General features: G+C 44.9%; 3 protein-coding genes across 3 annotated transcripts; all 3 read right to left on the bottom strand.

The window, feature by feature from the left end:
- Positions 1-1,446: 1,446 nt before the first annotated feature.
- LOC145406705 (zinc finger BED domain-containing protein 5-like) lies at positions 1,447-2,013 on the bottom strand. Its single transcript, XM_080277807.1, has one exon. It carries the CDS (start codon positions 2,011-2,013, stop codon positions 1,447-1,449), a length of 567 nt encoding a protein of 188 aa, XP_080133933.1.
- A 1,129-nt stretch (positions 2,014-3,142) lies between these two features.
- On the bottom strand, positions 3,143-7,020 carry LOC145406704 (protein FAM200C-like). The gene is made up of 3 exons (XM_080277806.1): positions 6,989-7,020; positions 3,713-3,862; positions 3,143-3,449 (listed from the first exon to the last, which is right to left on the bottom strand). Exons 1-3 carry the CDS (start codon positions 7,018-7,020, stop codon positions 3,143-3,145), a joined length of 489 nt encoding a protein of 162 aa, XP_080133932.1.
- Positions 7,021-26,196: 19,176 nt separating this feature from the next.
- Positions 26,197-26,586, bottom strand: LOC145406703 (protein GVQW3-like). The gene has a single exon (XM_080277805.1). The coding sequence runs from the start codon at positions 26,584-26,586 to the stop codon at positions 26,197-26,199; it is 390 nt and encodes a 129-aa protein (XP_080133931.1).
- Positions 26,587-27,588: the final 1,002 nt, after the last annotated feature.

The following is a 27,588-nucleotide window of genomic DNA, read 5'->3' as shown; positions in this document are numbered from 1 at the left end:
GTAGGGAGTGTTCAGGGAAAGGTGGGAGGGTTGTGTGGGTGGATGAGAATGATGGCATTGTTGGGTGACCAGGGTGGGTGGAATTCGTTAATGGGAAGGGTGGGTGGAATTTGTGAGTGGTGAGGGTGGGTGGTAGGGGTCGGTGGGCAAGATAGGTTGTCGGTATGTGTGGGCGAAGTGAGTCGCCAGGGTGAGTGGGCACCGTTGGTTGCCAGGGTGGCTGAGACGATTGCGTGGTCGGGATGATCTAAGTGGGTGGTTGGGTTGGGTGGCTGGATGGGTTCAGGATGGAGAAGTGAATGAGTAAATGAGTTGAGCGGCACTGTTGGGTGACCTTCGTGTGTGGCATTCGTGGGTTAGCGGGGTGGATAGCAGGGATCGATGGGCTGAGTGGGTGGCAGGGGTGAGGTCGGTGGGCTGTGTTGGATGAGTTGAGTGGGTAGGTGGATAAGTAGGTGAGCGTATATGTGGCTGTCCACATGACAAGGCAAGAGAAGGACATATCTGGCCATATAACTTTGAACTGTTACTTGGATTTTAGTCTGTCGCTTAGAACACGTTGGATAACTGTTTGGAAACCAGACTCTATACATTAAGGTCATTGTATTGTAATCTGCCAAAACTTCGATATAATCACTTCTCATGGAACTCAAGATGGATCTATGCACTTGATAATACACCTAATAGTAAGATAAAGGAAAGGAACATTACATGCGGCATGACGTGAGAATGAGCGAAGCTTCATATATCCACACAAATCAGTGTTTTAGTGGGGGTAAGGAGGGGGAGTTAGAAGGGTAGACGTGTGCAATTATCCTGACCTCTGGTGGCAGATTACCCTGTATCACGAATTTCTGTCCGGAGGTGTACGTGGTCCCATATCTGCGCTCCAGCACTTCTACTAGGGACTGATAACTCTTCCTCTCCTCCACTAACATCTGTCCAAGCATCTCCATTGCAGCACCCTTGAGACTAGTAGCAAGCTGCACTGCCCTCTGCCTATTATTCTAACCATTCTGATCAGCAAGTAATTCAAACTGCACACGGTAAGCTTCCCAAGATACTGTGCCATCAAATTCCTGAGGTTTCATTTTAACTGGACCCCCATTATAGCCAAGTACCTCACAGGTTTGGGACCCCAAAACTGGGGCATCATAATAAAGTCCAGGACTCAAAACTCCTACATTCTGATTATTCAACCTTGTAATGCTACCTTCAGATCAGTGGTTCTTAACCTTTGTACTACCGCGTCCCTCTTGAAGTTGGTCCTTCCCTCCACACTCCCCTCACATCCTCAACCAGCTTGATAAAATTCCCTCCCAGATTTTAAAAACTGAAAGGAAATGGGTGCTTTTAGTCTTTTTATTAAGCATGAATTCTGTGCAGACAGTATACCCAGCATATTTAATGAGGTTACTTTCTTACAAATTTAATGAGATACAGTACTTAACACTGCTTCTTAGCTACTAGATCTTGAATGCGTGGTTGAATGCCAAAGAGCGCACAACGTAAGTCCCCTTCAATGTACAGCCAGTTTCTGTACTTGGTCTTGACAGCAACGAGCATGGAAAATGCAGCTTCACAAAGATACGTGGATCCAAACATTATCAGAATCCGAAGTGCTTGATGTGAGGTCAGAAGGTAAGCCGGAAGGTACTTGACCCAGAACGTGTCAAGATCCAGTTCTTTGAAGTCTTCCTTAGCTGAGAAGTTGAACTTTAATTCAAGCAACTCCTCTTGCACTTCATCCGAAACATCAGCTACTTCACATTGAAACTGGTTCCTGATGAATTTCCAGGCTTCATGCTTCTCATCTATATCTGGGAAGTATCTGATGAATTCTGCTTTCAAGTCAATCAGATGAGTGATTATTTGTTTATTTAAGTCAGAATCAAGGTAACTGTGAATGAGAGCAGAATCTAAGTTACTAAAACTGGCTGTATTTCCATTCTGAATTCGACATTTCCAGAGGTCGAGTTTGGCCATGAAGGCTCGAATGATGTCGTGGTGCATGATGATGTTGATGTTTTTCTCTTATAGTTTATGGCTGGTTGCATTCAGCACTTCGAAGATGTCCACCAGGTAAGCTAGAGATAGCAGAAAGCCTTCAGGCTGGAATTTGTCATGGAGTTCTGCGTTTTGCTGCGATTCTAGAAATGTTGCTGTCTTCTCGTAGTTCATAAAGCCATCCAAGCATGTTTCCTTTTGAAAGCCATTGTACGTTTGTGTGAAGAAGCAAGGCTTGATGTTCAGATTCCTTATCCTTACACAGTAGTTTGAAGAGACGACTGTTTAACCCGTCACGTCCCGAGCTATTTCGCACCTCTGACACCCCCCAATCCCGAGGTATTTTCAATTTTTTTTTTTTTTGTGGCTAAAACCTCCGTTTTTGGTGAGAAACATCGAAAATTCATAGAGAAATTACTCATCTGAGGTTTAAAATACTCGATCCAGGTACCAGTACCTCCTTACCTGACTGGGTTTTCTAACAGGCTGGCATGAAAGAAAACGAGTTCTGTGGGAGGGTAACTGTTTCACACCACTCATAAACGGTATTTATTTATTTACTTGGTACGAATTTATATGTAGTACGAGAGTATATTGGTTTTCAAACAGTAATATAGGCATTCTAAGCATTGTTTCACTCACTAACTCATCACCATACCTGACCTTCTTTTGCCACATCACCTGATCATTAATTCTGACTGTTTCTTCCTCTAATGCTATGTAAACTTTGTCCTCCACATTGTCATCGATTGGGGAATCACTCTGGCCCTGAATGTCTTTACTGGCCAGGTCACTGGTAACAGGTGAATTGCCGAGACAATGGCATAAGGGGGGGAGGGGGGAGGTTATGCAGTGTAAGGCATTGTCCCTGCTTGGCATCTTGTAGAGGAATAGAGGAAGGTGTCCCGTGTATACGTACAAAAAATCACGCGCGAAAATTGAAAATTGTGCAAATTAGGGACCTTGCAATTGCACGACGTACCAGTATTTTGTCGGGACTGGCAAATGCAAAATGTTGCAATGTACCCATACATCGACGGGATGGGGTGGGTTAAGGCTCCAGTTTTGATAAAGTTGACTAACTTGCTAGCCACGTTCAGGACATCCCTCATTTCAGCAGGTAGAGTTCTGGATGCTAAGGCTTCACAATGAAGTATGCAGTGTGTACCAACAGCAGATGGGCTTCTTTCACCCTTGTTTTGAATCCAGACTGCAAACCAAGCATGGCTGGAGCTCCATCAGTCCACAACCCTACCAGGGAGTCCCAGGAGAGTTGATTTTCCTGAAAGAAGTTTGATACCACATGAAAAACGGCTGCTGATGTTGTACAACTTTCCATGGGGTTGCAGAAGAGCATTTCCTCTTTTAAGCTGTTGCCTGACACGAAACGAGCATACATCAGTAGCTGAGAACTCTGAGCGATGTCAGTCGTTTCATCACACCTGATGGCAAATACAGGAGAAACTCTTACTTGGTCAAGAATTTGATCTTTAATGTCTTGAGACATTTCATCGATCCTTCCCTTGATGGTACTGTTTGATAGAGAAATTTGGGAAAGCTTGTTTGCACTATCCCCCGAACGAGTTCTGCTGCACGCAGTAGACTTGGTTTTATGAGAGACTCTCCGATGTTATGGCTCTTCTTGCACTTTGCAATCAACAAGGCGATCCCACAGGAAGCCTCAACAACTTTTGAAGTTTGTTACCGAAATGCCCCACTGCCGTCCATCTTAGCTTGCTTCGGGGATTGTCTTTTTGTTTCAAAGAATGCCTTGGGCTTATCGGCTAGAGCAGAGTGTGTTGTCCTCAAGTGGCGTTCCAAGTGTGAGGGCCACATTCCATCATTACTTGGAGTCCTGTAACATATCACACACTGGGGGATCTCTGTGTCACCCTTTTGAAGGGACATGAATCGAAATAGAATATATTCATCAAGATACTTTCGCTTCTTTGCACTCACTGGGAATTATTTGATGAACAGTGGACAAAGCAAATCTGTGAGCAAAACATAAGGCACGTGTAAGCTAAGATAAACATCACCATATGATCAGATACACCACAACATGATCAATAACAAACACAACATGATCATAAACACTACAACATGATGATAATCATAACCACATGATCAATAACAAACACAACATGATCATGAACACTACATGATCATAAACACCACCACATGATCGTTAACAAACATCACGTGATTATAAACACGATTATTAACAAATATCACAACATGATTATACGAGCCACTACATGATCATAACGCCACCACATGTTTAACAAACATCACAACATGGTCATAAGCACCACATTATTATTAAAAAACACCACAGTATTATGGTAAACACCACATCATGATCATAAACACAACATGATTATTAAGAAACAAATCAACATGATAATAAACACAACATTACCATAACCACCACATGATTTTAAGCAACACCAACTACTAATAAAATACAATCGGAATTCAAAACTTGCAAAATGCGTGTTCACATGCTTTAGGGCCTCTTAAACCATTCTTAGGTAAATATTATGGGTGCACCGGATAGTTGCTATCCGGCCGGATACCGGATAGGCTGGATACTTGAAAATATATCCGGCTGATATCCGGCTGCATACTGGATAATAAGCAAAATATATTTTGCAGATATACAATGAAGTTATCACCTGTATGCTTCTGCAACTTATCATAACTCTGTGTGCAGAACTATCATGCCTAATTTTATAATATAACTATTACCTACTTCATAAGAGCTCATAAGAGAGTACATGGCTATTTTGTACAATAAATTTAGATATACTGTAATGACTAATAAGTATGAACAAATATAAAATCACAGATTATTATGCACATAACATTTTAAGTATCTTCTCAGTTTCAACATTTTGGTTATAAATTACGAAAAAAGAGAAAGTAATCCAAGGGCTTACTGTGGATGTGAGCCCAGAATTATACACTTTATCGACAGTTATTCCCAACATGTGCACTTTGGAAAGATTTATTTACAAAACTGATGAAGAGGATCATGGGGTCAAAACAACTAAAAAGGAACTGCTGTATCACTTCATAAACGTATTTTCTCTGAAAATGGACTTCACATTATGACGGATCGATTGTACATCTTAGCAACGGCAATGGATCTTCGTTTCAAGCTACAGTTTTTGAGTTCGAGAGAAAGAGGAGAAGGAAAGGCATGGCTTTTAGAGGAAGTGATGAACTACAGGAAACAAGTTTTGTATGTGGAAACACCAGACGAAAATAAGAATGACAGTGACACTGAAAAACATTCAGGAAATTTCGCAGCTAAATCAGGTAGTGATGAAGAAGATGCCTTTATGGTTTGCTTTAAAGAAATAGCAAGTGGAACTGAAAGCAGTATAGAGAATATCTTAAAAAAAAAAAGATACCTATGGAGAAAGATGTCTCTCTAGTTGAGTCAGCTGAAGACGTTGACAGATGTATAAGTTGACAGATATCTACATCTTCCCCTTTTAGCACGAGAAAAATGTCCCCTTAAATATTGGAAGGAAGAGGATAAGTTTCCAACTCTGAAACAACTTTCCAGCAAGCATCTGTCAACACCAGCATCATCGGTATATTCGGAAAGACTGAATTCAGAATATGGCAATGTCTTCAAAGAAAAGCGTTCACGAATGTTACCAAAACGTGGCAAGATGCTACTTTTCATCCATCACAATGGTCGAAAGTTTTCTTACTAGTTCTATATTGTTTGAAGATTGATTCATATTGGTATTACTTGCTATATTTTATTTGATGTACAGTATTGTGTTTAAGAATTTACATTGTTTTCTGGATTAAACATACTCAGTAGCCACTATTATGTGTGAAAAGCTAGATTTATACTGTATCTCTTAAAGCAAGATGAAATGTATCATACTAAATGAAATAATTTAGATTGAAGTTTATAAGACCCTTTACTACACTGTATTATCTGGCCGGCTACTGGATAACTGCAATATCCGGCCTGGATATCCGGTGCACACCTGGTAAATATAACAGTTGAGATAAAACATATCTCAACAGGCTCAACGGAAGAAATATGTGAAAGAAGAGGAGTAATTATCACTGATGTGTGTGGGAGGCAACTGACACTGAAGGCCCAGTAGTGCATAAGGACATTTAAATTTAATAAGTACGGAAAACAGTAAGTCTAGCAGCATATAGAAAACTAAAATTGAAACTAAAGGTGATACTTTTTTTTTTTTTTTCATAATTATCTCGAAATTAGCCACGCTCTTGTTAAGAGAATTACATATATAATTAGAGAAATTCCTACTTTTCCCCCGGCCTCACGCCCCCCAGGTTAAGAACCTCTGCTTCAGATGCTTATGGTTGATGATTCACTGTACACTATTTTTTTTTCATATGCTCCCTGTACACTGACCTGAGGCTTAGCAGTGCAATATTTCTCTACAGCCGCAATTCTCTCTCTAATTATCCTCAAACGGCCGTCTACACGCGTCAGCTGGTCATCTACATACTGTCTGCACTCCATCACTATTCCTACACTAATCATCAGGTGGTTGTCTACATGCTGTCTACACTTCATCATATTATTTCTTACCTCATACTTCTGCTGCTCTAGTTTGGCATCTACTTCCTCCTTAAACTGTTGCTGTTCTTCCTTCATTTCCCCCATGATAGCATCTAGCTGTCCTTGCATCTTCAGCTGTAATGCTATGTAATATCTCTTGAAGCTGTTCATATCATTCTTTCTGTTCTTCATTCTGTGCCTGTAATTGTTCTTTGAGTTTTTTCTGTCCTCCATTCTGTGGTTGTAGTTGTACACATTGTGCTTATAGTTGTACACTTTGTGCTTGTAATAGCTTCATAACTGCAGCCAACAGTGCCTCCTTTTGCCTCGCATGGCCGCTTGTCTGTAAACCTGCTGCCTGCATGTTGAAGGTTTGACTCACTGCAGCCTTTTCTAATGATCCACGCTACTGACACCACTGTTACGTCCATGTCCCACACTGCCATGGGTTCCAACAGCAGTTGTTCAGTATAGGAAGGATGTTGCCCAGTGAGTCGTTCTTCCTAGAGGCAGCCTTTCGGTGTGCAACAACAAGATCAGCTCAGGCGTAGTAAATGAACATTGGCTTCCCAAGTTTGCAGTCTTCATTCACCAAATAATTACACATAATGCTTGCCAACTACTGTACACTTCACTGTTTTCACAAGTATCAGAGCTATACTATCTTCACTAGGCCGCACTGACACTGAACAGCACTGACACTTAAACTGAACTGACCCTGACTGCCCTGAGTTCTTTCACCTCCTTAAATAACCTTCCCTTCTTCTCCACCATTCTAGAATGTGCTGGTACCTGCCCCAAGTAACAACAGTTACCAAATCGGAGACATTCAAAACATGCCAGGGTTTTCGTACATCACATAACACCCTAAATGCTTTACCATGCAGACTGAAATAAAATTACATATTTTAGCAGTCACATAAAGAAAAACATTATAGAGAAAAAGATCACAGAATTTAACGCATAACTTTACAAAATACCTCCGCTCACAAACAGCAGGCTAACTGGCAACTCACCCATAACTAAAAAATATGAGAAATACTGAGAACCTTCCAGTACTTCCTATCTAGTAAATTCTACTTCTCAACAAAATTTAATTTCGGTTTGTTTGCTACAGCATTTAGAGTACTACGTGATGTAAGAAAGCTCTGGAATATTTTGGATGTCTCCGAATTGCAACTGTTGCTGCTGGGAGTACCTTGAACGTTTGAGTAACAAGAAAGTTATAAAAGGATGGGGAGAGAATAGAGGAGTCACTTTACTTGTGGCCTTGTGAAGTTAGTGTAGCTGTGTCACTTGTAAAATTAGTTAAGCCGACAGTGTAATTACTTGGAAAATAAAGACTAAAAGCGTGAGGAGCCTGTGTTATTACGACGCCTGAGTTGATCTTGTGTGTATTGAAAGGCTGACCCTTCGAGGAACGATTCAGTGGGGGACATCCCTCCTATACTGAGCTACTGCTGTTGGAGCCTGTGGCAGTGTGGGACGAAGGCATAACAAGTGGTATCGAGAACTGGAATAGAAAAGTGCTGCAATGAGTCAAATCCTGGGCATGCAGCCGGAGATGTACAGACAAGAAGCCAGGCTAGGCAGGAGTCACCTCTGCAATTATGAAGTTACTACAAGCACAAAGTGAAGGACAGAAAGAGCTCAAGAAAGAACTACAACCACAAGGTGAAGGTCAGAAAAGGACTCAAGAAAGAACTCAGAGAACAACTACAAGCACAAAGTGAAAGACAGAAAGAATTATATGAAAGGCTTCAAGAGGCATTACAGGAGCAAAAGAAGGAGTTACAACAGAGGATGGAGGGAGAGGCAGATGCTGTCAACGAGGAAATGAAGGAAGAACAACAACAGTTGAAGGAGCAAGTATATGCTAAGCAACAGCAGCAGAAGCATGAGGTGGGAAATAAGATGATGGAGTGCAGATAGAATGTAGATGACCAATTGAAGATAATTAGTGTTGAGGGTATAGAGAAATCTTGCACTGCCAAGCCTCAGGTTTGTGTCCAGGGAGCATACGTAAAAAGTGAACAGTGTATGGTAAATCTTGATGCATCCCAAACATCTAAATGTAGAACTACAGGACTGAATAATCAGAATGTAGAAGTTTTAAGCTTTGCACTTAATTAAAATGCCCCAGTTTGGGGGCCCCAAACCAGTGAAATGCGTGACTATAGTGGGAGTCAAGTTAAAAAGAAGCCCCAGGAATTTGATGGTAAAGTATCTTGGGAAGCTTACCATGTACTCTTTGAATTACGTGCAGATCAGAATGGTTGGGATGATGGACAGAGGGCAATGCAGTTTGCTACTAGCCTCAAGGGTGCTGCAATGAAGAGTCTTGGTCAGATGTCAGTGGGGGAGAGGAACAGTTATCAGTCTCTGGTAGATGTGCTAGAGCGCAGATGTGGGACCATGTACACTCGAGGAAAGTTTCACCTTAAACATCTGCCTACCAGGTCGAACCTTTAAACATGAGATAATTGCTAGTGAAGCAGTAGCCTGACACTCAAAGTTACACTGTGTGGGAGGGGAGAAGTTATGCGAGGAAAAGGGCTGGGGGAGCTGATGGTTCCTACCCCCTCCTTCCATCCCCACCCATCTCACACAGTTACCAGAATGATGAGTTCTGCTTACTTCTTCGCTACCACTTGTCTCCTGTTTACTATTTAGAAATGTTAGTAGGTGTTTCACACGGAACTTTCCTTGAGTGTACCAAACTGAGGTCTACAGAGCAAGGATCCAGACCCGTGTACAGGCTGTAGGCGAATCTCTATAGCAGCTTGCTCATGACCTTCAGAATGTGGCACACAAGGCGTCACAAGGCGTACCCAGGAGCAACATCTAACCTGTTGGCTATTCATCCGAAGGACCAATTCATTGATGCCCTTGATAGTTCTTACCTAATTGTTCTTACCTAATTGTATCTTTACAGAAATGAGTCAAGCTCGTACTGTCCCGTGCCTTAAACCATATTTATCGTACATATCCTTAAATTTGTGAATTGTTTTGGCACACACTATTTCATTCGGGAGTGCATTCCACTGATCAATTGCTCTGTTTGGGAAATTGAATTTCCTCACGTCTTTATCACCTCTCTTCTTATGCAGTTTTTTGCAGTGTCCTCTTGCTGATGCTCCCCATATGTTAAGTAATCATTTATGTCTATTTTCTCCTTCCCTGATATGCATTTATATAGCATTATCATGTCACCTCTTTTCCTTCTCTCCTGTAGTGTTGGTAGATTCAGTTTATTTAGTCTTTCTTCGTAGCTTAGATCCCTTAAGCTTGGTATCCATCTTGTAGCGGCCCTTTGAACTTTTTCAATCTTGTCTATATGCTTTTTGAGATGAGGACTCCAGACTACTGATACATATTCCAGGGTTGGTCTAATGAATGATGTTATTATCCTTCTTAGCATATCATCATTTATGTATGTGGATGCTATTCTCATATTTGCAAACAGTGTATACATGTTCTGTACCTTCTCACTGATGTGGTCAGCCGGAGATAGTCTGTTATTGATAATCACACCTAGGTCCTTCTCTCTTTGTGATGTGTGTAGGGTTTTATTTCCTAACGTATAATCCCATTCAGGTCTTTTTCCACTTTTACCAAACTTGATTACATGACACTTGTCCACATTGAATTCCATTTGCCACGTACTACTCCATTCATGAAGTTTATTTAATTCTTCTTGTAGCTATTTACAAGAGTCTGTGTTAGTAATTCTCCTTTGTATTTTTGCATCATCTGCAAACATATTTAGATAGCTTTCATTTCCAGTGTTACTGTCTATATCATTTATATACACTAAAAACATGATTGGTGCCAGCACTGAACCCTGTGGTACTCCACTAGTCACTTCTTTCCACGATGAGTAGTTTCCCCTTAGTACTGTTCTCATTTCCCTTTTTATAAGAAAATCTTGCATCCAACAAAACAGTTTGCCTCGAATTCCTCCTTGATGGTACAGTTTCCATAAATGTCTTTGGTGTGGTACTGTGTCAAATGCTTTCTTGAAATCTAAATAGATACTGTCCACCCATCCTTCTCTTTCCTGTATTGTGTCTGTTACTCTGTCATAGTAGCTCAACAGATTAGTAACACATGATTTTCCTTTTCTGAAACCAAACTGTCTTTCTGTTATCATATTGTGTTCTTCTAGATGATTTACCCAAGCTTTTCTTATAAGCTTTTCTAATACCTTGCTTACAATACTGGTCAGTGATACTGGTCGGCTTTTGTCTATTTCCTTTCTTGAATAAAGGGACAATATTTGCTTTCTTCCAAATATCAGGTAGTTTACCTTGACTCAAGGATTTCTTGAAAATTAAAAGTAATGGTTTACTTAACTCATTTGCACATTCTCGTAGCACCCAACATGAAATTTCATCAGGACCATTTGCTTTTCCTCTGTCTAATTTACTTAACTCCTCCTGTATTACTTTTTCTGCTATTTGTATATCTGGTAGTATGTGTGGACATACATGTTCCACATAGTCCCTCTCAAAATTGTTTTCTTCTGTAAAAACTGATTGGAAATTCTTATTTAGTGCTTCACAAATATCTTTCTCTTGTTAATAGGTGATTCCCTCGTCCGTAATGGATTGTATTATATCTTTTACTTTGGTTTGGTTCTGATGTAGCTGTAAAAGAGCTTCGGTTGATCACTACTTTTATTTATGATATCCTCCTCAAACTGTTTTTGGGCTTCCCTCCTTATTCTTGTATAATCGTTTCTTGCCTGTTTGTAATTATTATACGCCCTTTCACTATTGTGTCTTCCGTATCTATTCCACAACAAGTCTCTTCTTTCTTTTGATTTTTTGCTTTCTGTATTGAACCATTTCTGTATTTTCTTATCTGCTTCTTTGTGCTGTGGGATGTGCTTCTGGGCTCCTATTTCATAAAATTCACAGAATTTTTTATATACAGCATTTAAATCTTGTCCTCTAAGCTCATTTTCCCAATCAGCTTCTAAGAAATACTTCTTTAGGTCATGATGATTTCCCTTTTTATAGTTTAGGCTCTTTTTGTAACTTTCATTGCTGTTAACTATGTCATATGCTATCCTGAAGTTGCAATTTAGTATTGCATGGTCGCTTTTGCCGAGTGGAGGGTGATATATTAAACTGTCAGTATCATTTTCTTGCCTAGTAAATATGAGATCTAGCATTGAAGGTACATCGAGTCCCCTTTTTCTGGTGATTTCCCTCACATGTTGTTTTAGGAAAAACTCTTGCACGAGATCCAGGAGCTTTTAGTCCCAACAGCTTTCTTGGCTTATTATATCTAGAGTAAACCAATTTATATTTGTATTAAAATCTCCAGTTAGTATAATTCTCTCCGATTTCTCTTCCATTTTATGTAGTAATGCTTTTAAACTCTGAATTGTACTCTCTGCCAGGTCCTCATATTCGTCTCTTTCCCATGTGTTTGATCTGGGTGGCATGTACAAATTGGCTACAATTACTTTACCTTCAGATATATTGATCTCCACTGCAATCAGTTCTACTTGTGATGGTATATCTAGTTTTATTTCATTGACTTTTAGATTTTTCTTAGTTAATATTATAATTCCTCCTCCTTTTTTTTTAGGTCTCTATCTCTTCTCCATATATTGTATTCCTCTAAGTTTAATATGTCATTTGATATCCTTGGTGTTAATTTTGTTTCAGTTAGACATGTTATATGTGGTTCATTTTCTCTGACATAATCATTCATCTCTAATAATTTAGGTACCATTCCATCCACATTTGAGTACATCAACTTAATCATCTTGTTTATATACTTGTCATGACTTGGTTCTACTACCTTCCTCCTTTTTATTCCCTCCTGTTTAAGTACCACTGAAGCAGGCACAGCCAAGAAGCAGGCAAGAAGCACTAGTTATGGTTCTGGAATTTGAGTCCTACGTCAGGTCCAGTACATCCAGTTTGCAAGCAGAACTTAGTGCAGGATTCAAAGCAAGAAAGGGGCAGGTATGTGAAGTGGGGAGAAATTTGAAAGAAGTTGCTGGTACTGTGAGAAGCCAGGACATAAGAAAGAGGACTGATACAAGTGGAAGACGAGACAGAAAAAATCAGAGGAAGTGGCTGGTTCTGTGAGAAGCCAGGATACAAGAAGAAGGGTTGTTACAAATGGAAGAAGGAGCAAGAAAGGAACAGTGCAAGGAAACCTACGATTGCAACAAAAGCGTGTTGTGCATGTGGTCAGGATCCAAGCAGCGCACCTCTGGCTGAACCCTAAGAAAGGCTACTTGTTCCAGAAGGAAATAAAATACCTAGGACACATTGTAGGCGAGGGCACCATCCAGACTGATCCGGAGAAGATGGCAGCTGTGAAAAACTGACCGGTTCCAACTTGTGTGAAGGAGCTATGGAGTTTCCTGGGTTTGTGTGCTTACTACTGACATTTTGTCAAGGACTTTGTAACGATAGCTACACTTCTGCACAAGCTGTGAGGAAAGAGGCAGAAGTTTATGTAGACTGCAGTATTTCATTGTAATTAATAAATTTACAGTTCTTTTAGTGGTAGGTGGTGGCGACCATCATCCACTCACTTGATGTAGTGCTGCCTACTTCTTCCTTAGCCTTTATCATTCTTTTTCTGTGCCTGCCCTCCTCTCTTCCTATTTCTCCCATCTTTCCTGTCACTATTTATTGATTTTTTTTCCGTTACAGGTGGCTTTACATTGAGTGACAAGCCTAATGGTTTCCTGTAAGCCAAGAAACCATTTACAGTGCTGGATGGTAACCATATAACCAAACCATACGTGCTCCCTACGTGTCAAGTGGGTTGGTGGAGGGTTAGTGCCCCTCCCCATAAAACAAATAACTCAGAGTCAAATGGCCACCCCGTACTGGATTTTGGCGTCTGGCAATAGATAGATAGATAGTGACTCAGAAGGCCTTTGATGAAAAGCATGTGTTGGCAAGCTCTTCAGTGTTGCCATACCGAGATCAGAGTCACCCATTCATCCTAGACTGTGAGACTAGTGATCATGACACTGGTGAAATCCTGTTGCAGAAGCAGGATGACAAAGAGTATGTGGTGTTGTATCACAACAAGAAGCTCAGCCCACTAGAGTGGAACTACGGTGTGACCTGTGAGGAGCTCTTGGCAATGATGTAGAGTCTTCGCTTCTTCTATCCCTATATGTATGGGTCCTACTTCTTCATCAGAACGGACCATGCGGCACTCACGTGGCTGAAGACATTAAAGAATTCAGGAGAGTTGACATTCTGGCCCACGAAACTGGATCAGCACAACTATGAGGTGCAGCACCGTCCTGAGCTGGTCCATGACAATGCTGACAGCCTGAGTCATTGGCCTTGTGGCCCAGTTTCCAAGCAGTGTAGTAGGAAAGAAAATCTTTGCAAGAAATGCAGCGTACACTAGTGACAGGGCCAGTGTTAGCTGAAGAAGACCAGAAGAGGATGCAGCTGGAGGATATGGATTTACAGCCAGTGCTAGAGTGGCTGCAGTGAAGTACAGCACGATCATCTTAGGAAGAGGTTTCCGAATTTAGTCCGGCGACCATGAGCTACAGGAGTCAGTGGGACCTACTTCGTTTGAACAACGGACTACTGGAGCGTCAATGGGAGACAGTGGCCTCAGCAAGTATTGGCAGTTGGTGGTTTCCTAAGAAAATGGTCTGTCTTAGAAGAGTCTCATAATGGGATCACTAGTGCGCATCTGGGAGTGAAAAAAACTCTATGTCAGCTGTGACAGACGTTCTACAGGACTGGCATGCGTCAGGATGTTGAAGAGTGGTGTTGGGCCTGTGATGTATGCTGTGCCAAGTAGGGACCCAAGAACATGTTTGCACCCTTCTTCAGCTGTACCAAGTGGGTGCACCAATGGAAAGAGTTGCAGTGGACATTGCTGGACCACTGCCACTCACTGAAAAAGGAAACTGGTATATGTGTTGCTCTGGACTAGTCAAAGTGGCCTGAAGTCTATGCCATCCCAGATTAGGAAGCCGCAACTGGTGCTTGGGTACTGAGTGACCAATTCTTCTGTTGTTTTGGGATGCCACAAGAGCTACATGCAGACCAGGGTAGAAACTTCGAGTCTGCTATGTTCCGTGAGTGCTGCAAGTTACTGGGGATCAAGAAGACCAGGACGACTCCACTAAGGCCACAGTCAGATGGGATGGTGGAGAGGTTCAACTGTACCCTGGAAGAAGAACTGGCCAAGTACTGTGTAGAGGGACAGATGGAATGAGACCAGATATTGCCTGCATTGCTGTTGGCATATCAGTCTCATTCCATAACTCTACCAGCTACAGCCATGTGAAACTGTTATTGGGCCACGAGTTACGAGTGCCAGATGATTTGGTAATGGGAAGATCACCTGGTGAAGAGCTGCCTACAGACTCTTATGCGAAGCATCTTCAGGAAAAACTTACTGAGGTACACCATCAAGTTCGAGGAGCTCTGAAGTTTTCAGATGAAGTGATGAAGTGCAAGTATGAAGCCAAGGCAAGTGAGGTGAGCATCAAGGATGGTGAGAGTCTGGCCACTATACAATCCTCAGTGGAAGAAGGGACATTCACTGAAGCTGCAGAGCCCGTGGGATGGGCCCTACACTGTAATGGACTGCCTGTCTGATGTAACGTACCGGATTTGGGGAGGCAGGAAATCTCGCTCAAAGGTGGTACACGTGAATCGTCTGTGGCAGTACCATGGGCCAGGATAGTACAGCTGACACGTGTTCGAGGAATCGTGCATACTTGAAGCCGATTATGTTAAGGAAGACCAAGGAGCTGAAGCACAAGAGGATGGCGACAGTTTCCCTAGGGTAGAAGTGAATCAGGAAGAGGACCAAGACATTCCAGGAATGGTGGACTGTGTGGAGGAGCAGGGACGTCGTCAGAAGTGGCAGAGTAGAAGACCTGGTAAGTTGAGGGACTAGTTTGTGTATAATTAAATGTTTTAGGATTAAGGATTATGTTTGTAAATATTGTGTAGTTTTGTCAGGATGACAAAAGAACTAGGGAGGGGGTTGTATTGAGAAGCAGGAGTGCTAGCTAGGTGGTAGTGGAAAATTCTGGATAGTTTGCACATTTCCAGTTGCTAGTCAGAGTTGCCAGGTAGTCTGCTGTTGTGAGCGGAGGTATTTTTTAAAGCTGTCTAAATTTTTATTTTTTTCTCTAATGTTTTATTTGGATGAGTATTTGCTAAATTATGTAATACAGTACATTTAACTTCAATTTGCATGGTAAAGCATTTAGAGTGCTGCATAATGTAAGAAAGCTCTGGAATATTTTGGATGTCTTCGACTTGGAACTGTTGCCGCCGGGAGTACCTAGGACGTGTGATTAACATGGAAGATTATAAAAGGATGGGAGAGAGAATAGAGGAGTCAGTTTACTTGTACCCTTGTGAAGGTAGTGTAGCTGTGACACATGTAAAATTAGTTAAGCCGACAGTGTATTTGCTTGGAAAATAAAGACTTCGAACGTGAGAAGCCTTTGTCATTGTGACGCCTGAGTTGATCCTGTATACATTGAAAGGCTGACCCTTCGAGGAACGATTCACTGGTTGACATCCTTAACTACTGCTGTTGGAGCCTGTGGTAGTGTGGGATGAGGATGTAACAATACATTACCAGTACCAATACATTTTGCTACTGTTTCTCCCAGTTTAAGTAGGATTAAGTAATAACAGCCAATCTTGGTGTGCCAAGGGGTAAGAGCGACAAAAATGTTAAGAACCATTGATCTACAGTGTGTGGAAGAGTTTTGTTACTTGGGAGACATGTGTGCTGGAGGTGGGGCTGGAGCTAGTTCTGTGGTTAGAGTGAGGAGTAGTTGGAAGTTCAGGGAGCTGTTGCCTCCCCTTACATTGAGAGGGCTCTCCCTCTGTGCTAAGGGATTTTTGTATGCGGCATATGTTAGGAGTGTAATGCTGTCTGGTAGTGAGACCTGGACAGTAAAGGAAAAGGATATTCTCCGTTTCAAACGTAAAGAAATGACAGTGTTTAGGTGGATGTGCAGTGCATCCTTGAATTAGGCCTGAGGGGGCTATGTATATGATGGAAGAGAGGAAAAATGGGACAGGAGTGTATTGGTGTTGTGATGAGGAGAGGTAGACTGAGATGGTTTGGGCATGTGGAGATGATGGGGTATGACAAATGGGTGCAGAAATAGATAAGTGTGAACGTTGGGAGGGGGAAGTTGTGAGCAGCAGACCGAAAAAGACCTGGTCTGACCTCAGGGATAAAGGACTGAATAGCGAGGCTGCCAGAGATTGGGCAGCATGAAGAGCCGGCATTAGGTGACCAAGGCCGATACATGTAAGCATGTTGGAGCCTTTTTAAATGAAACGAAACAAATTCTTTATCTACTTGTCTCTTCCCTTCTTTTATAATTTGCTTTCATAAGGGTATGTGTAGTCTTATGTTCTTGTTTCATTCTTTCTCTATCTCTCTTGGTACATTTCTGAAGTACCTTTATGTCTGCTATTTTCTTTTCTTCTAGTACTACATCTATAATTATCTACTAATCCATTCATTGTATCACAGAGCAGGGCAAAATCCTACAGATAGTTATTGCAAGTCAGTGTGCACTAACTGGAACGCAGAGTAGCACAGCATAGGTGTAGACCTGTTTCGACTTGTTAGGCAGTGGTGTTTAAATGTAGATTATCGCACACGTACGCCACAGTAACTTCCTTGATGCTCATAAAGGAGTTGATCGAGATTGTCCGTTGGGAAAGTGCTGCACGACACCAGCTATTCTGGTTATATTACAGAGAAGGTGAAAAACGACATGTGGCTTGAGACTGCTAGTTGTCTGCATTATAAGTGAAATACCCAAGTAACAGGGTGAACCAGACACCACCACCCTAGGAGGAGAATACAAGGGGGCAATACCCACCCCACCAGGAGATGACAGGGAGGCTGGGTCACCTGACATACCTTCCAGGCAAGAGTGACTTATCTCCCTCGTGACCCAACGCCCCTCTTCCTCACAGCCAAACCACCCGGCAGTGTACAGAAAAAGTACACTACACTCCAGCAGAGAGAACACTCGCCAGAATCAGGGTGGGACTTGCAGTGACAAGATCCCAAGCAAACCCTCGGACGCTGAGTCCCCTTGATTAGCCTTCTTATTAACAGAGGACTCAGGAGGAGCCTCAAGGGTTGCTGTTCCCCCAAAGGAGCAGTGGCACAGTATCCCCGTCAGGTATACTGTGGATGGAAGGACTGTCGGTCAGCCACCCTCTGCCAACCACCTTCGGGAGCCGGCACGTCTACCAGATGACCTTCGCCAGCGTTTCCAAGGAGGAAGGCGGGCCCTGGGGTACACTTTGTCAGAGGTACCACGTGGGACGAAGCGTCGCCATCTCCCAGTGCTGTCTCTGGGACAGGAGTCCCAAACACTACGGCTGGAGAGCAGCCTCTGTCAGAGCTGTGGCAATAGCCTGGAGTGCCTGTCGGGAGCCTTCTTCCCACTGCCAGGGTCTGTAGTGCCCAGAGGAGCCTTCCCTGACTCCTCTTGCCATCCTGTCCCCCATAGGAGCCCAATGGGGATGCCTGACAGAGGGAAAGTCCTCCGGACCTCCCCCGTCTACCCTGACAAGAGTTCTGGCAGGGCCTCCCTGCCCTGCCAAGCAGGAGAGTCGGCCCTTGGCTGCTCTCCCTCCACCCGTCCCCAGGCTCCCATAGAGGAAGGTGCCTCTTGCCCTGCCCACCCCTCTGGTGGCAGAGCGAGGTGCCCCTCTCCCTGCCTCTCTCCTCGAGAGGGTGGTTTCTGCTCCCTTTCAGGAACCCTGCCAGAGACCAGAGCAGGCGTGAGATCCCTGAGGCCCAGTGTCCTGTCCCTGCAGCCCCAGGCACTGTCAGACTCCTCCAGGACGAGTAGCAGCAGCTCACCCCTGCCGGCCTCCTCCTGACAGCGAGGCCGCAGCCCCTGGAAGCAGCAGGCCTCCCCTGATACCTTTTGTAGTGGCCGAGCCTCTCCCAGCGACGGTGGCTGCAGGCCCTCCCTGACAGCCGCCTCTGCAGGGTGAGATGGCAGCTCAGCCCGGGTGCCGCCCTCCCCACAGCCGACACCAGCCCCGGGCCACCCCAGGTCCGCTCCCAGTACCCCGACGACGACTAAGGGCCAGCGCCGAGCAGCGCTCCTCCTGGCCATCTTCGGACCTAGCCTGGAGAGCCCTGCCTCCTGCCGGGCCATTGCGGCTAGGGAGCTGCCCAGCACACCATCCGCCCACTCCTCCATGACTTGTGGCAACCACACGGACCACCCTTCCCTGTACTACTCGCAGGACGGCCCACCTCCCATGCCAGGCCAGCACCTGAAGCTCCTGGCGCAGGCCCTCCCGCCCCGTGGTCCGCACCCTTCACTGCCAGTATCATGAGTACGAGACCCTATGGTTGTGCACTCCCCAGTGTCAGTGAACTCCCCAAGTGAATTAGCCCCTGTGACTCCCCTCTGTACCGCGGTGCCTCCCCTGCCCCAGTGTTGATCAGTCCTACCCCTGTGAACTAGTCCCTTCCCCTCCCCTGGTGGACTTGGTGCCCCCCCCCTAGTGTGCCATCGTGAACTCTACTGCCTGTAATCACACGCGCGGAGTGTATGACATCCATACATGGGTCAGCCCCCTCCCAGTGTGAAAACCCTCCCCCAGTGTTGCCCCACAGAACATTATACATCAGCACAACCCTCCTCAGTGCAGCTCCCCCCCCCCCAGGCCCCAAGTCCCTGCCCCGAGTAATCTGTCCCACTCTAGGCTCACTATTACCCCCTGACAGATGCAAGATATTATATCCTCTCATCCTATGTAATGCGCACATAGTATAAGGTTAGCTAAGGTATCGTTCATGTCACGCGGATGTATTTCACTAGCTAGGAATCCATCTATGTCATGCGAACACCTAGACTTTAGGGCATGAATATATATTACCGTCCATGTCACGTGTCTGCCATATTGGATATACTGCACTATACTGTCTGTATGTACTGAGCATAATGTACCTGGTGTACCTGTGAGATTTGTCTGTGTCACTGTGTGGACATTACTCTATATCAGGGAAGGTATAACACCGTGTAAAGGTCAGACTTGCTGAATTAGGTGGAAAGTGATTGTTTACGTAAACACTATTTTGAGTCATTGTATGTTCCTCAGTTTTGTTCATAGAATGTGTGTGTATTTGTGTTTTGTTAATATATAAGTGTGCCTTTTGACCAGTGGTGTTTGTGTTTCCCTTCCTTGTCTGTACTGACCCGATCAGGAACAAAGAACCCAGAACTGCACCGTGTCTGTGACCGAGAAGTCGGGACACAGAACATGCTGCATAACACTGGTGGCTAGTGGTGGTTCTTGACCTGGTGGTGGAACAGCAAGGAACGGAAAATTCACAAACATGGTGGCCTGACCGCATGTGCAACTTCGTGAGTTCGACCCCGAACTTTATGACATACGCACATATATGTTTATGATCAAAGCTATACCAGATATAAGTTTTGCAAATGACCGAGAAAAGATAGCAGTTATACTCCCCCACCTCGGAAAGATTGTCTCAAGTTAAGCCACCACCTACCCAGAGGCGGACATACAAACCCGGGACCAACATGCTTTTAATACCCTGCTACAGATACTCCCCAGCATTGTCAGGGAACACTTTACCATATACAACCAGAGTGGGGATATCGACAGGGATATCCAGTTGGTGAGGTGCCTGCTCGCTGCCTGCACCACTCCCAAACAAATAGGGGCAGTAAGCAGAATCCCCACCTGCAGACCATTCCCCGCTAAGCCTCGGATGCCCACCCCAAACCTGCTGCCCCAGGAACCTGCAGCCCTACCATGAACCATCCCTACTAAAAAGCAACCCACTCCCAGGGAAGTGTCCAACCTCATCTCCATCAACCCCTGGGAGTTCACCGCATGCAGCCACCACTGCCCCATACACGACATTCGGGAACAGTTGAAAGCCACCAGGCATAGGGCTGCAAACCAGGGGCGCCGCAAGGTATCAGCTATTGAAGACAACCCACCGGACGAATCTTCCCCCCTCACTGATGCCCTCGACGATCAAGAGGCTGACATAGGCGGTGAGGGGGAGGGCGCCTCACCCCAACTGGATTTTTAGGACCGCCCCTGCACCTCCCCACAGTGGCGGGGGCCACCTCACACAAATACTGCCCCCCAGTCTACGATAAGGTCAGGCTGAATGGGGTGAAGGCTCGACTGCTGGTTGACACGGGAGCAACCAGGTCTTGCTTATACCACCATTTCTACTCCCATCACTACAGAGCTTTTGGCCCTCTCCTCCCCACCTCAGCCCACCTTGTAGACGCGGAGGACCACCCCTTGCCTATCCTTGGGGAGACACGGGCCCTCCTTGCTGCAGTCCATGCGGCTAATCTATCCAACTCACCCCTCACCCTCCCTAAGGGCCTAGTAGTGGATGAAATGGAGGAAGCTGAGCCCTGCACAACCCCCCTCCCTCCCACCTCCCCGGCTCTGCCCCCATTCCCTGACCATCTCTCCCCACAACACACAACCGATCTGCAACTCCTCCTTCTGGACTTTCAGGACATCTTCTCGTCGGGACCCACGGACACTGGTCACACCACCATCCTGTCCCACGAAATACACATGACAGGCCCCCCCATCCAGCAACCTGCACGCCAGAAGAACCCCACGCAATGGACGGAAGAAGACCGGCAGGTCCAAGACATGTTATAGTCTGTTTCAGGAAACATGAGGGAGAGAATTTTACAAAGCCTTTGCCAAAATCGGAACACGAATGACCGTGTGAAGGATTAAGAGGTCCCCTCGGGATTCTGGACCTTCCTCCTTCCCTCTTCCATTTTCTTTCCTCTGCACACACACACACACACACACACACACACACACACACACACACACACACACACACACACACACACACACACACACACACACACACACACACACACACACGACGCTTAAATAATAAAACAATGTGTAGCCTCTGTTTATCTATCAGTGCCCAGATATCGGTCCATATGAGGAGGGATGGAGGATGGGAGTGGCCCGGGTTGGAATGTGGGGAGGGTTAGGGTAAGGAAGCCAATGAAATAGCCATGAGATGAAGAAGAAGAAAAATTTTATTTTATTTTATTGTTTTATTACTATTCTTTATGAAAAAAAAATGTTATGAAAAACATAAACTGATTTACAATAGTTTTACTGATCGAATTGTCAACAGTAGCATTTCCTTAATAAATATTCATTATACTCTAAAATTTACATTGAAAATACAATCTCTCTCTCTCTCTCTCTCTCTCTCTCTCTCTCTCTCTCTCTCTCACTCGATATTCATGTCTCCCTCATCTAAATCTTCTTCTTCATTAGTGGAATCATTCGCCACGTTAATGACGAATTCTTCGACCATGTGATTGCGCACAATATCATTTCTGATATATTCCTGTTCTAGCTTTCTCGTATGCTCCATACATTTTTGCCAGTTTTCTGGTGTCACATTCCTCACTACATTTCTTGTGATTTCCTCCACCACACGCATTGTCTGATTATTATTGGAATTCTTTTTTCTTACTTCATCTTTCACTTGAGCCCATATAAGTTCTATTGGATTTAATTCGCAGTGGTAGGGCGGAAGTCGTAAAACCTCATGTCCTTGGTCTTTTGCGATAGTGTCTATTTCATACTCTTGCCTGTCTTTGTTTTTTTCCACCAGATCTAGCAGCTCTAACTTGGAGTGTTGTGGGTTGTGTTGAACGTTGTTCTCCCTCAGCCATTCTATTATTTCATTTTTACGGGAAGCCTGCGTTGGTGCTTTATTGAGGATCTTAGAGTGGTACGAAGCGTTGTCCAGAATGAGCAGTGAATGGGGTGGGATGTTTGGGAGTAACTGGTCTTCGAACCATGCTTTGAAAGTGTGGCGATTCATTGATTGGTGGTAATCTCCTCTATTACCATTCTGAGATTTGAACATGTTCAGACCTCCACGCACGAATCCATCCTCTCCGCCTGCGTGTATAATGATTAATCTGGATCCTCTGCCACTTTTCACCTTCGGGCCCAGTTTTCCGTCTGCAGTTGTCCAGCATTTATTGACTGCAGACAACTCTGTCTTGTCATCTCCCAGGAGTCACTCAGGAGGTGTTGTGACCTGAGATGCCAACTTACAAATTCTTGATGACAGGCGAATCAAGCTCAAAAAAAAAAAAAAGTAAAATAAAAGGAATAATATGCCATTAAATCTAAATATACAACGAATAATTGGTACAATATTTTTTGTTTATTTTTAGCACTTTGTAACTCAAAAAAAAAAAAAAAGTTGCATCCAAAAACAGGAACCACAGTTCATATTGACCTGTGAGCATAGCGGGTCACTTATACCCATTCATTCATTCTGTGTGTGTGTGTGTGTGTGTGTGTGTGTGTGCACGCCTCTTGCCCTCAGTCCTTGTCCCTGGCCCAGCTGTATTCCCACAGGTCGTTAAGTCAGGTGCGTTCGGCCTTCGACAGTGACTTTGGAGTAAAATAGACGATATTCTACCCTCATCTTTCCTGAGACAGACTATAGATGCAGGCATTATATCTCCATTGACCAGCCCGTGGTCCTCCCCTGTTGTCCTCATCAAGAAGAAAGATGGGACGCTGCAGTTTTGCGTGGACTACGGTCACCTTAACAATGTCATCACCAAGGACACCACTCCCCTACCAAGAACTGATGACTCCCTGGACTCCCTGTACGGGGCATCCTGGTTCTCCATCCTGGATCTACAGTCAAGATACTGGCAGGTCCCCGTCCATCCGGAGGTTCAAGGAAAGACCGCCTTCTGCACCAGCAACGGAAAAACTACGAATTTAACGTGCTCCCCTTCGGCCTCTGCAAGCCCCAGCCATGTTTTCCCGCCTGTTGGAGTCTGTACTCAGTAGCCTCACTTGGGAGATTTGCCTCGCCTACCTCGACAATGTCATCATCTTTAGCAGGACCTGGGCCTACCACCTCCACCGCCTACATCAGGTCTTCTCCAGGTTATGCCATGCCGGGCTCAAACTCTGCCCATCCAAGTGTGTTTTGGCTCAAAGATCAGTCTCCTTCCTGGGGCACATCATATCAAAGGAAGGCATTGCACCTGACCTCAAGAAACTCAAGGCTATAGCTGAACTCCCCCTTCCACGAAACATGCATGAGATCCGCACGTTCATAGGCCTTGCCTCCTATTATAGGCATTTTGTGAAATGGTTTGCAACCATCGCCAAGCCACTGCTTGACCTCAAGAAGAAGGGGGAACCTTTCACATGGACAGAAGATCGTCTCCAAGCCTTCCAGACCCTCAAAGACAAGCTCATCACAGCTCCCATAGTGGCATTCCCTGATTACACCCTACCCTTTCACCCGTATGCCGACGTCTCGCTGGTGGCTATCAGTGCTGTACTAGCCCAAGTACAAGATGGCAGGGAACATATCATCGCCTGTGCCAGCCACACCCTTAACCAGGCAGAACACAACTATGCGGCCACAAAACGGGAGTGCCTTGGTATCAGCTGGGCACTTGAATACTTCCGTGCTTACCTGGCGGGTACTCACATTACCATCATCACGGATCATCAGTCCCTCCAATGGCTCGCCAATCCGACACCAAGAATGCACAGATGATCCGCTGGAGGAAGACCTTAGAAGATATCAATTTTGATATATCATGGCAACCTAGCAAACTCCACACGAATGCTGACGCCCCCTGTACCTGTGAACACCATCCAGGCTGCACCAACCTTCATGCGACACTGGCAGGTCCGAGATTGCCTGATTGGATGCCAGCCCATCTCTTTTCCAAGTTGCAACAGCGTGGCGACCTGTTCACTCCAGCCACATCACTCTTTACCCTGACGCCGCCCAGGACACCCTCACCCACCTCCACACTGACAATGGGATACACCTCAGTGCAGGAAACTTACTCCAGACCTTCAACGACACTTTCTAGGCCCCACACCCCTCCAAACTCGTGCAACAAGTCGTGCAGGCCTGCCAAGCGTGCGCCCCCAGAAAAGACGCTCTCACACGCCAGGCCCCTTTGGTTGCCTTGTGGCCAGCAAACCGTGGCAACTACTAACCGTTGATGTCATCAGCCCCCTCCCATCTAAATTTGGCTACCGATACATCATTACGTTTGTGGACACATACTCTAAGTTTCTAATAGTGTGCCTGGCAAAAGAACACCACACCCTTGCCATCGCCGATGCCCTGACTCGCCATGTGTTCCCATGCTTCGGCATTCCCCTGGCCCTTCACTCTGATAATGCACCCTATTTTACAGGAAAAATTTGGATGGAATTATCCGCCCTTTTTGGATATAATATTTCCCACTCCTCCCCATACTGGCCTCAAGGGAATGGCATCTGCGAGCGCAGCCACTGCACTCTGCTCAATCAAGTGCGGACCAGGATTCAAGCCACACAAAGTGACGATTGGTCAGCGCACGTCAAAATAATAATATGGGGCATGAACACCTGCCTGCATGAGGACTTCATCACACTGCACAAGCGGGTATTTGGTGAACTGCCCCTACTGCTCCCCCCTCGCCGTCACTTACAAGACCCCGCAAACCCCACCTCGTCTGACCCCCTGCACCACCTCAACTCTGCAAGCCACACAGGACCTAGCCCATGATACTGCACCTACCAGCCCATACAAACCAGGCGATTTCATCATGGTTGCCACCCTACCCAGCCCACACAAGCCAACCCCCCACTATACCAGCCCCTATGAGACAGTGAGTGTCCCCAACCTCTACCAAGTCACCATCAAATACCACCATACCACCCACACCTACAGAAACCAACAAATGTATCACTCCCCAGCACCGAACACACCACCTCCTCGGCCACACAGCCCACCGGCCCCACCTCCCACCACCCCTCTAGCGCCGGAAAATTCCTGCGCCTGCTACCTCTCCCCTTCCTTCTCCTCCACCAACACTCCCACCACATCTGACACCCCCACTCCAGCCACCACCCCACCATCGCTCACATCTGGCCCCCAGATGTCCTCCCCTTCTCCACCTTCCATCCCACACCCCATCCCCACCTTTGGGCCCCACCCCCCCTCGCACCTTGCCCACCACATCCTGACCACCCTTGTCTCCTCCGACCGCCGTCACCCATCCTGGGGAACGGGTAGTCTGAGGGCGCCAAATCAGGTGATTAGGGCTGGTGTTGGTTAGGTTGTAATTCACATTCATGGATAGCAGTGATGGCCATCGCGGACTTTTGAGTCGAGGCGTCATCTTGGTGGAAGAGCACTGCTCTTGTCAGCCTCCCACGCCGATTTTTCTTAATTTTCTCCCGTATTTACCTCAAGAGATCAGCATAGTCGACCCCGGTGACAGTGTGGCTCTTTTCCAGGTAATTCACCAGAAGCACTCCTACATCCCAAAAAATGGAGGCCATCGCCCTCCCTGCAAATATCATCGACTTGGCTTTCTTGGGAGCCGGAGATCCTGCATGCTTCCTCTTTTTCAATGGTTCTTTGATCTCTGGTTGGAAATGGTGCATCCAAGTCTCATCTATGGTCACGAATCGCCGGAGAAACCTCTAGGGATCTGCATAAAAAATAATAAGATTGTCCTTTGACATGTTGTTCCGAATCTACTCCTGATTAGGTCCAAGGAGCTTCGGGACCCAGTGAGCTGAAATCTTGGTCATTTGGAGTTCATTGAGGATAACTGCATGGACACGTTCTTGGGAGATACCTAGCTCTGTGGGAATGTAACGCTCTGTTATTCGTCGATCTGCCAAGACCTCTTTGTGGATTTTGTCAATGGTTTCCTGTGTGGCGACAGAGACAGGCTTTCCTGGACGAGAGTGATCTCCCAGGCTATCCCTGCCTCGTTTAAATTCAGCGGCCCACTTCTTAACTATGCTGTAGCAAGGGGCATCCTCCTTTAGTGTCGCCACCATGTCCTCGTGGATCTCCTTGGGTGATAAGCCCTTGATACCGAGGTAGCGGATGACTGCACGTTGGGTGATATTGTCCATTTTCTCAAAAATTACTGATTCTTGAATTTTAATTATCTGGAACAGAAAAAACACAAGAGTTATGAATTTCAAACTTCCTGTGTAATTATTCAAAGAGTTGAGCTGTATGTAAATTTAGTTAGAACAGTACATGTATAGCTCATTTCTTGTACATTAAGCCACGAACTTATCAATCGCCCCTCGAAATTGTTACTGCTCTCAGTCACTGAATAAAATGAAGTGTGTGTGTGTGTGTGTGTGTGTGTGTGTGTGTGTGTGTGTGTGTGTGTGTGTGTGTGTAATCTCAATTAACTGGCTCCTTTTCTATTCCAAAATACATCATGAAGGAGAGACGTGGCGTAAGGTAAGGTTTGTCCAAGGGTTCATTGTTGTGTGTGAAAGGTGCCTGGAAAAACGTAAACTGAAAAAACTACCACAGAAACTGTTGTTCGTCCTATTTTGGTTAGATTTATATCAACTTTGACAGATCGGTTTGGTTGATAAGCAATCTTTGAAGGATGGCGCATTTAAGTTTATTATGCATTATCAAGGAGATGTATTAAAATGTTATTTTCTCTAGCCTATTGCCTCAAAAAAAGCAGCGAAAATTGCCAAAGAATTATTGTTAATTTTCCTGATGTTGGATTCCTTAAAATCTTCAGGGAGAAAATGGCAGAGGAGTTACCTCTGAGATTATACATGAGCTGCTTTACTTTGGCTTGAAAGTGTTCTCGTCAATGGTCATCTCAGGCATCGAGTCTCATTTTTTTTTTTTTTTTTTTTTTCATGTACCAGACTCTGGGCATAGGCTTCACTGCCTTTTCACAAGGCCCGGTAGTCCTCCTACATACCATACACCTCCACATATCACCACTTCGGCGCTAACACTCACCATCCATATTGAATGCATGCTAGGGTTGTCTCATACAGGACTGGTAAATTGTTATTAGCAAGGGTATATTTACATGTTGGCAGGTCTTCCAGTAGATCAGTAAAGTGTACTTTTTGATATTCAGATTCTTT

The sequence above is a fragment of the Coenobita brevimanus genome, chromosome 71 (assembly GCF_032717465.1).
Source record: "Coenobita brevimanus isolate Jiangsu-jjx chromosome 71, ASM3271746v2, whole genome shotgun sequence".
Taxonomy (NCBI): Eukaryota; Metazoa; Arthropoda; class Malacostraca; order Decapoda; family Coenobitidae; genus Coenobita; species Coenobita brevimanus.
This window is presented reverse-complemented; position numbering and strand designations above follow the sequence as displayed.

Bases quoted from the DNA above. Each gene is read 5' to 3' on its own strand.
- LOC145406705 (XM_080277807.1), bottom strand. From the start codon at position 2,013: ATGCACCACGACATCATTCGAGCCTTCATGGCCAAACTCGACCTCTGG.
- LOC145406703 (XM_080277805.1), bottom strand. From the start codon at position 26,586: ATGGACAATATCACCCAACGTGCAGTCATCCGCTACCTCGGTATCAAG.
- LOC145406704 (XM_080277806.1), bottom strand. From the start codon at position 7,020: ATGGCAGTGTGGGACATGGACGTAACAGTGGT. The intron at 3,863-6,988 runs GTCAGTAGCGTG...GATATGTTACAG, and splicing joins GACATGGACGTAACAGTGGT to GACTCCAAGTAATGATGGAA. The intron at 3,450-3,712 runs GTAACAAACTTC...ATTTGCCATCAG, and splicing joins GACGGCAGTGGGGCATTTCG to GTGTGATGAAACGACTGACA.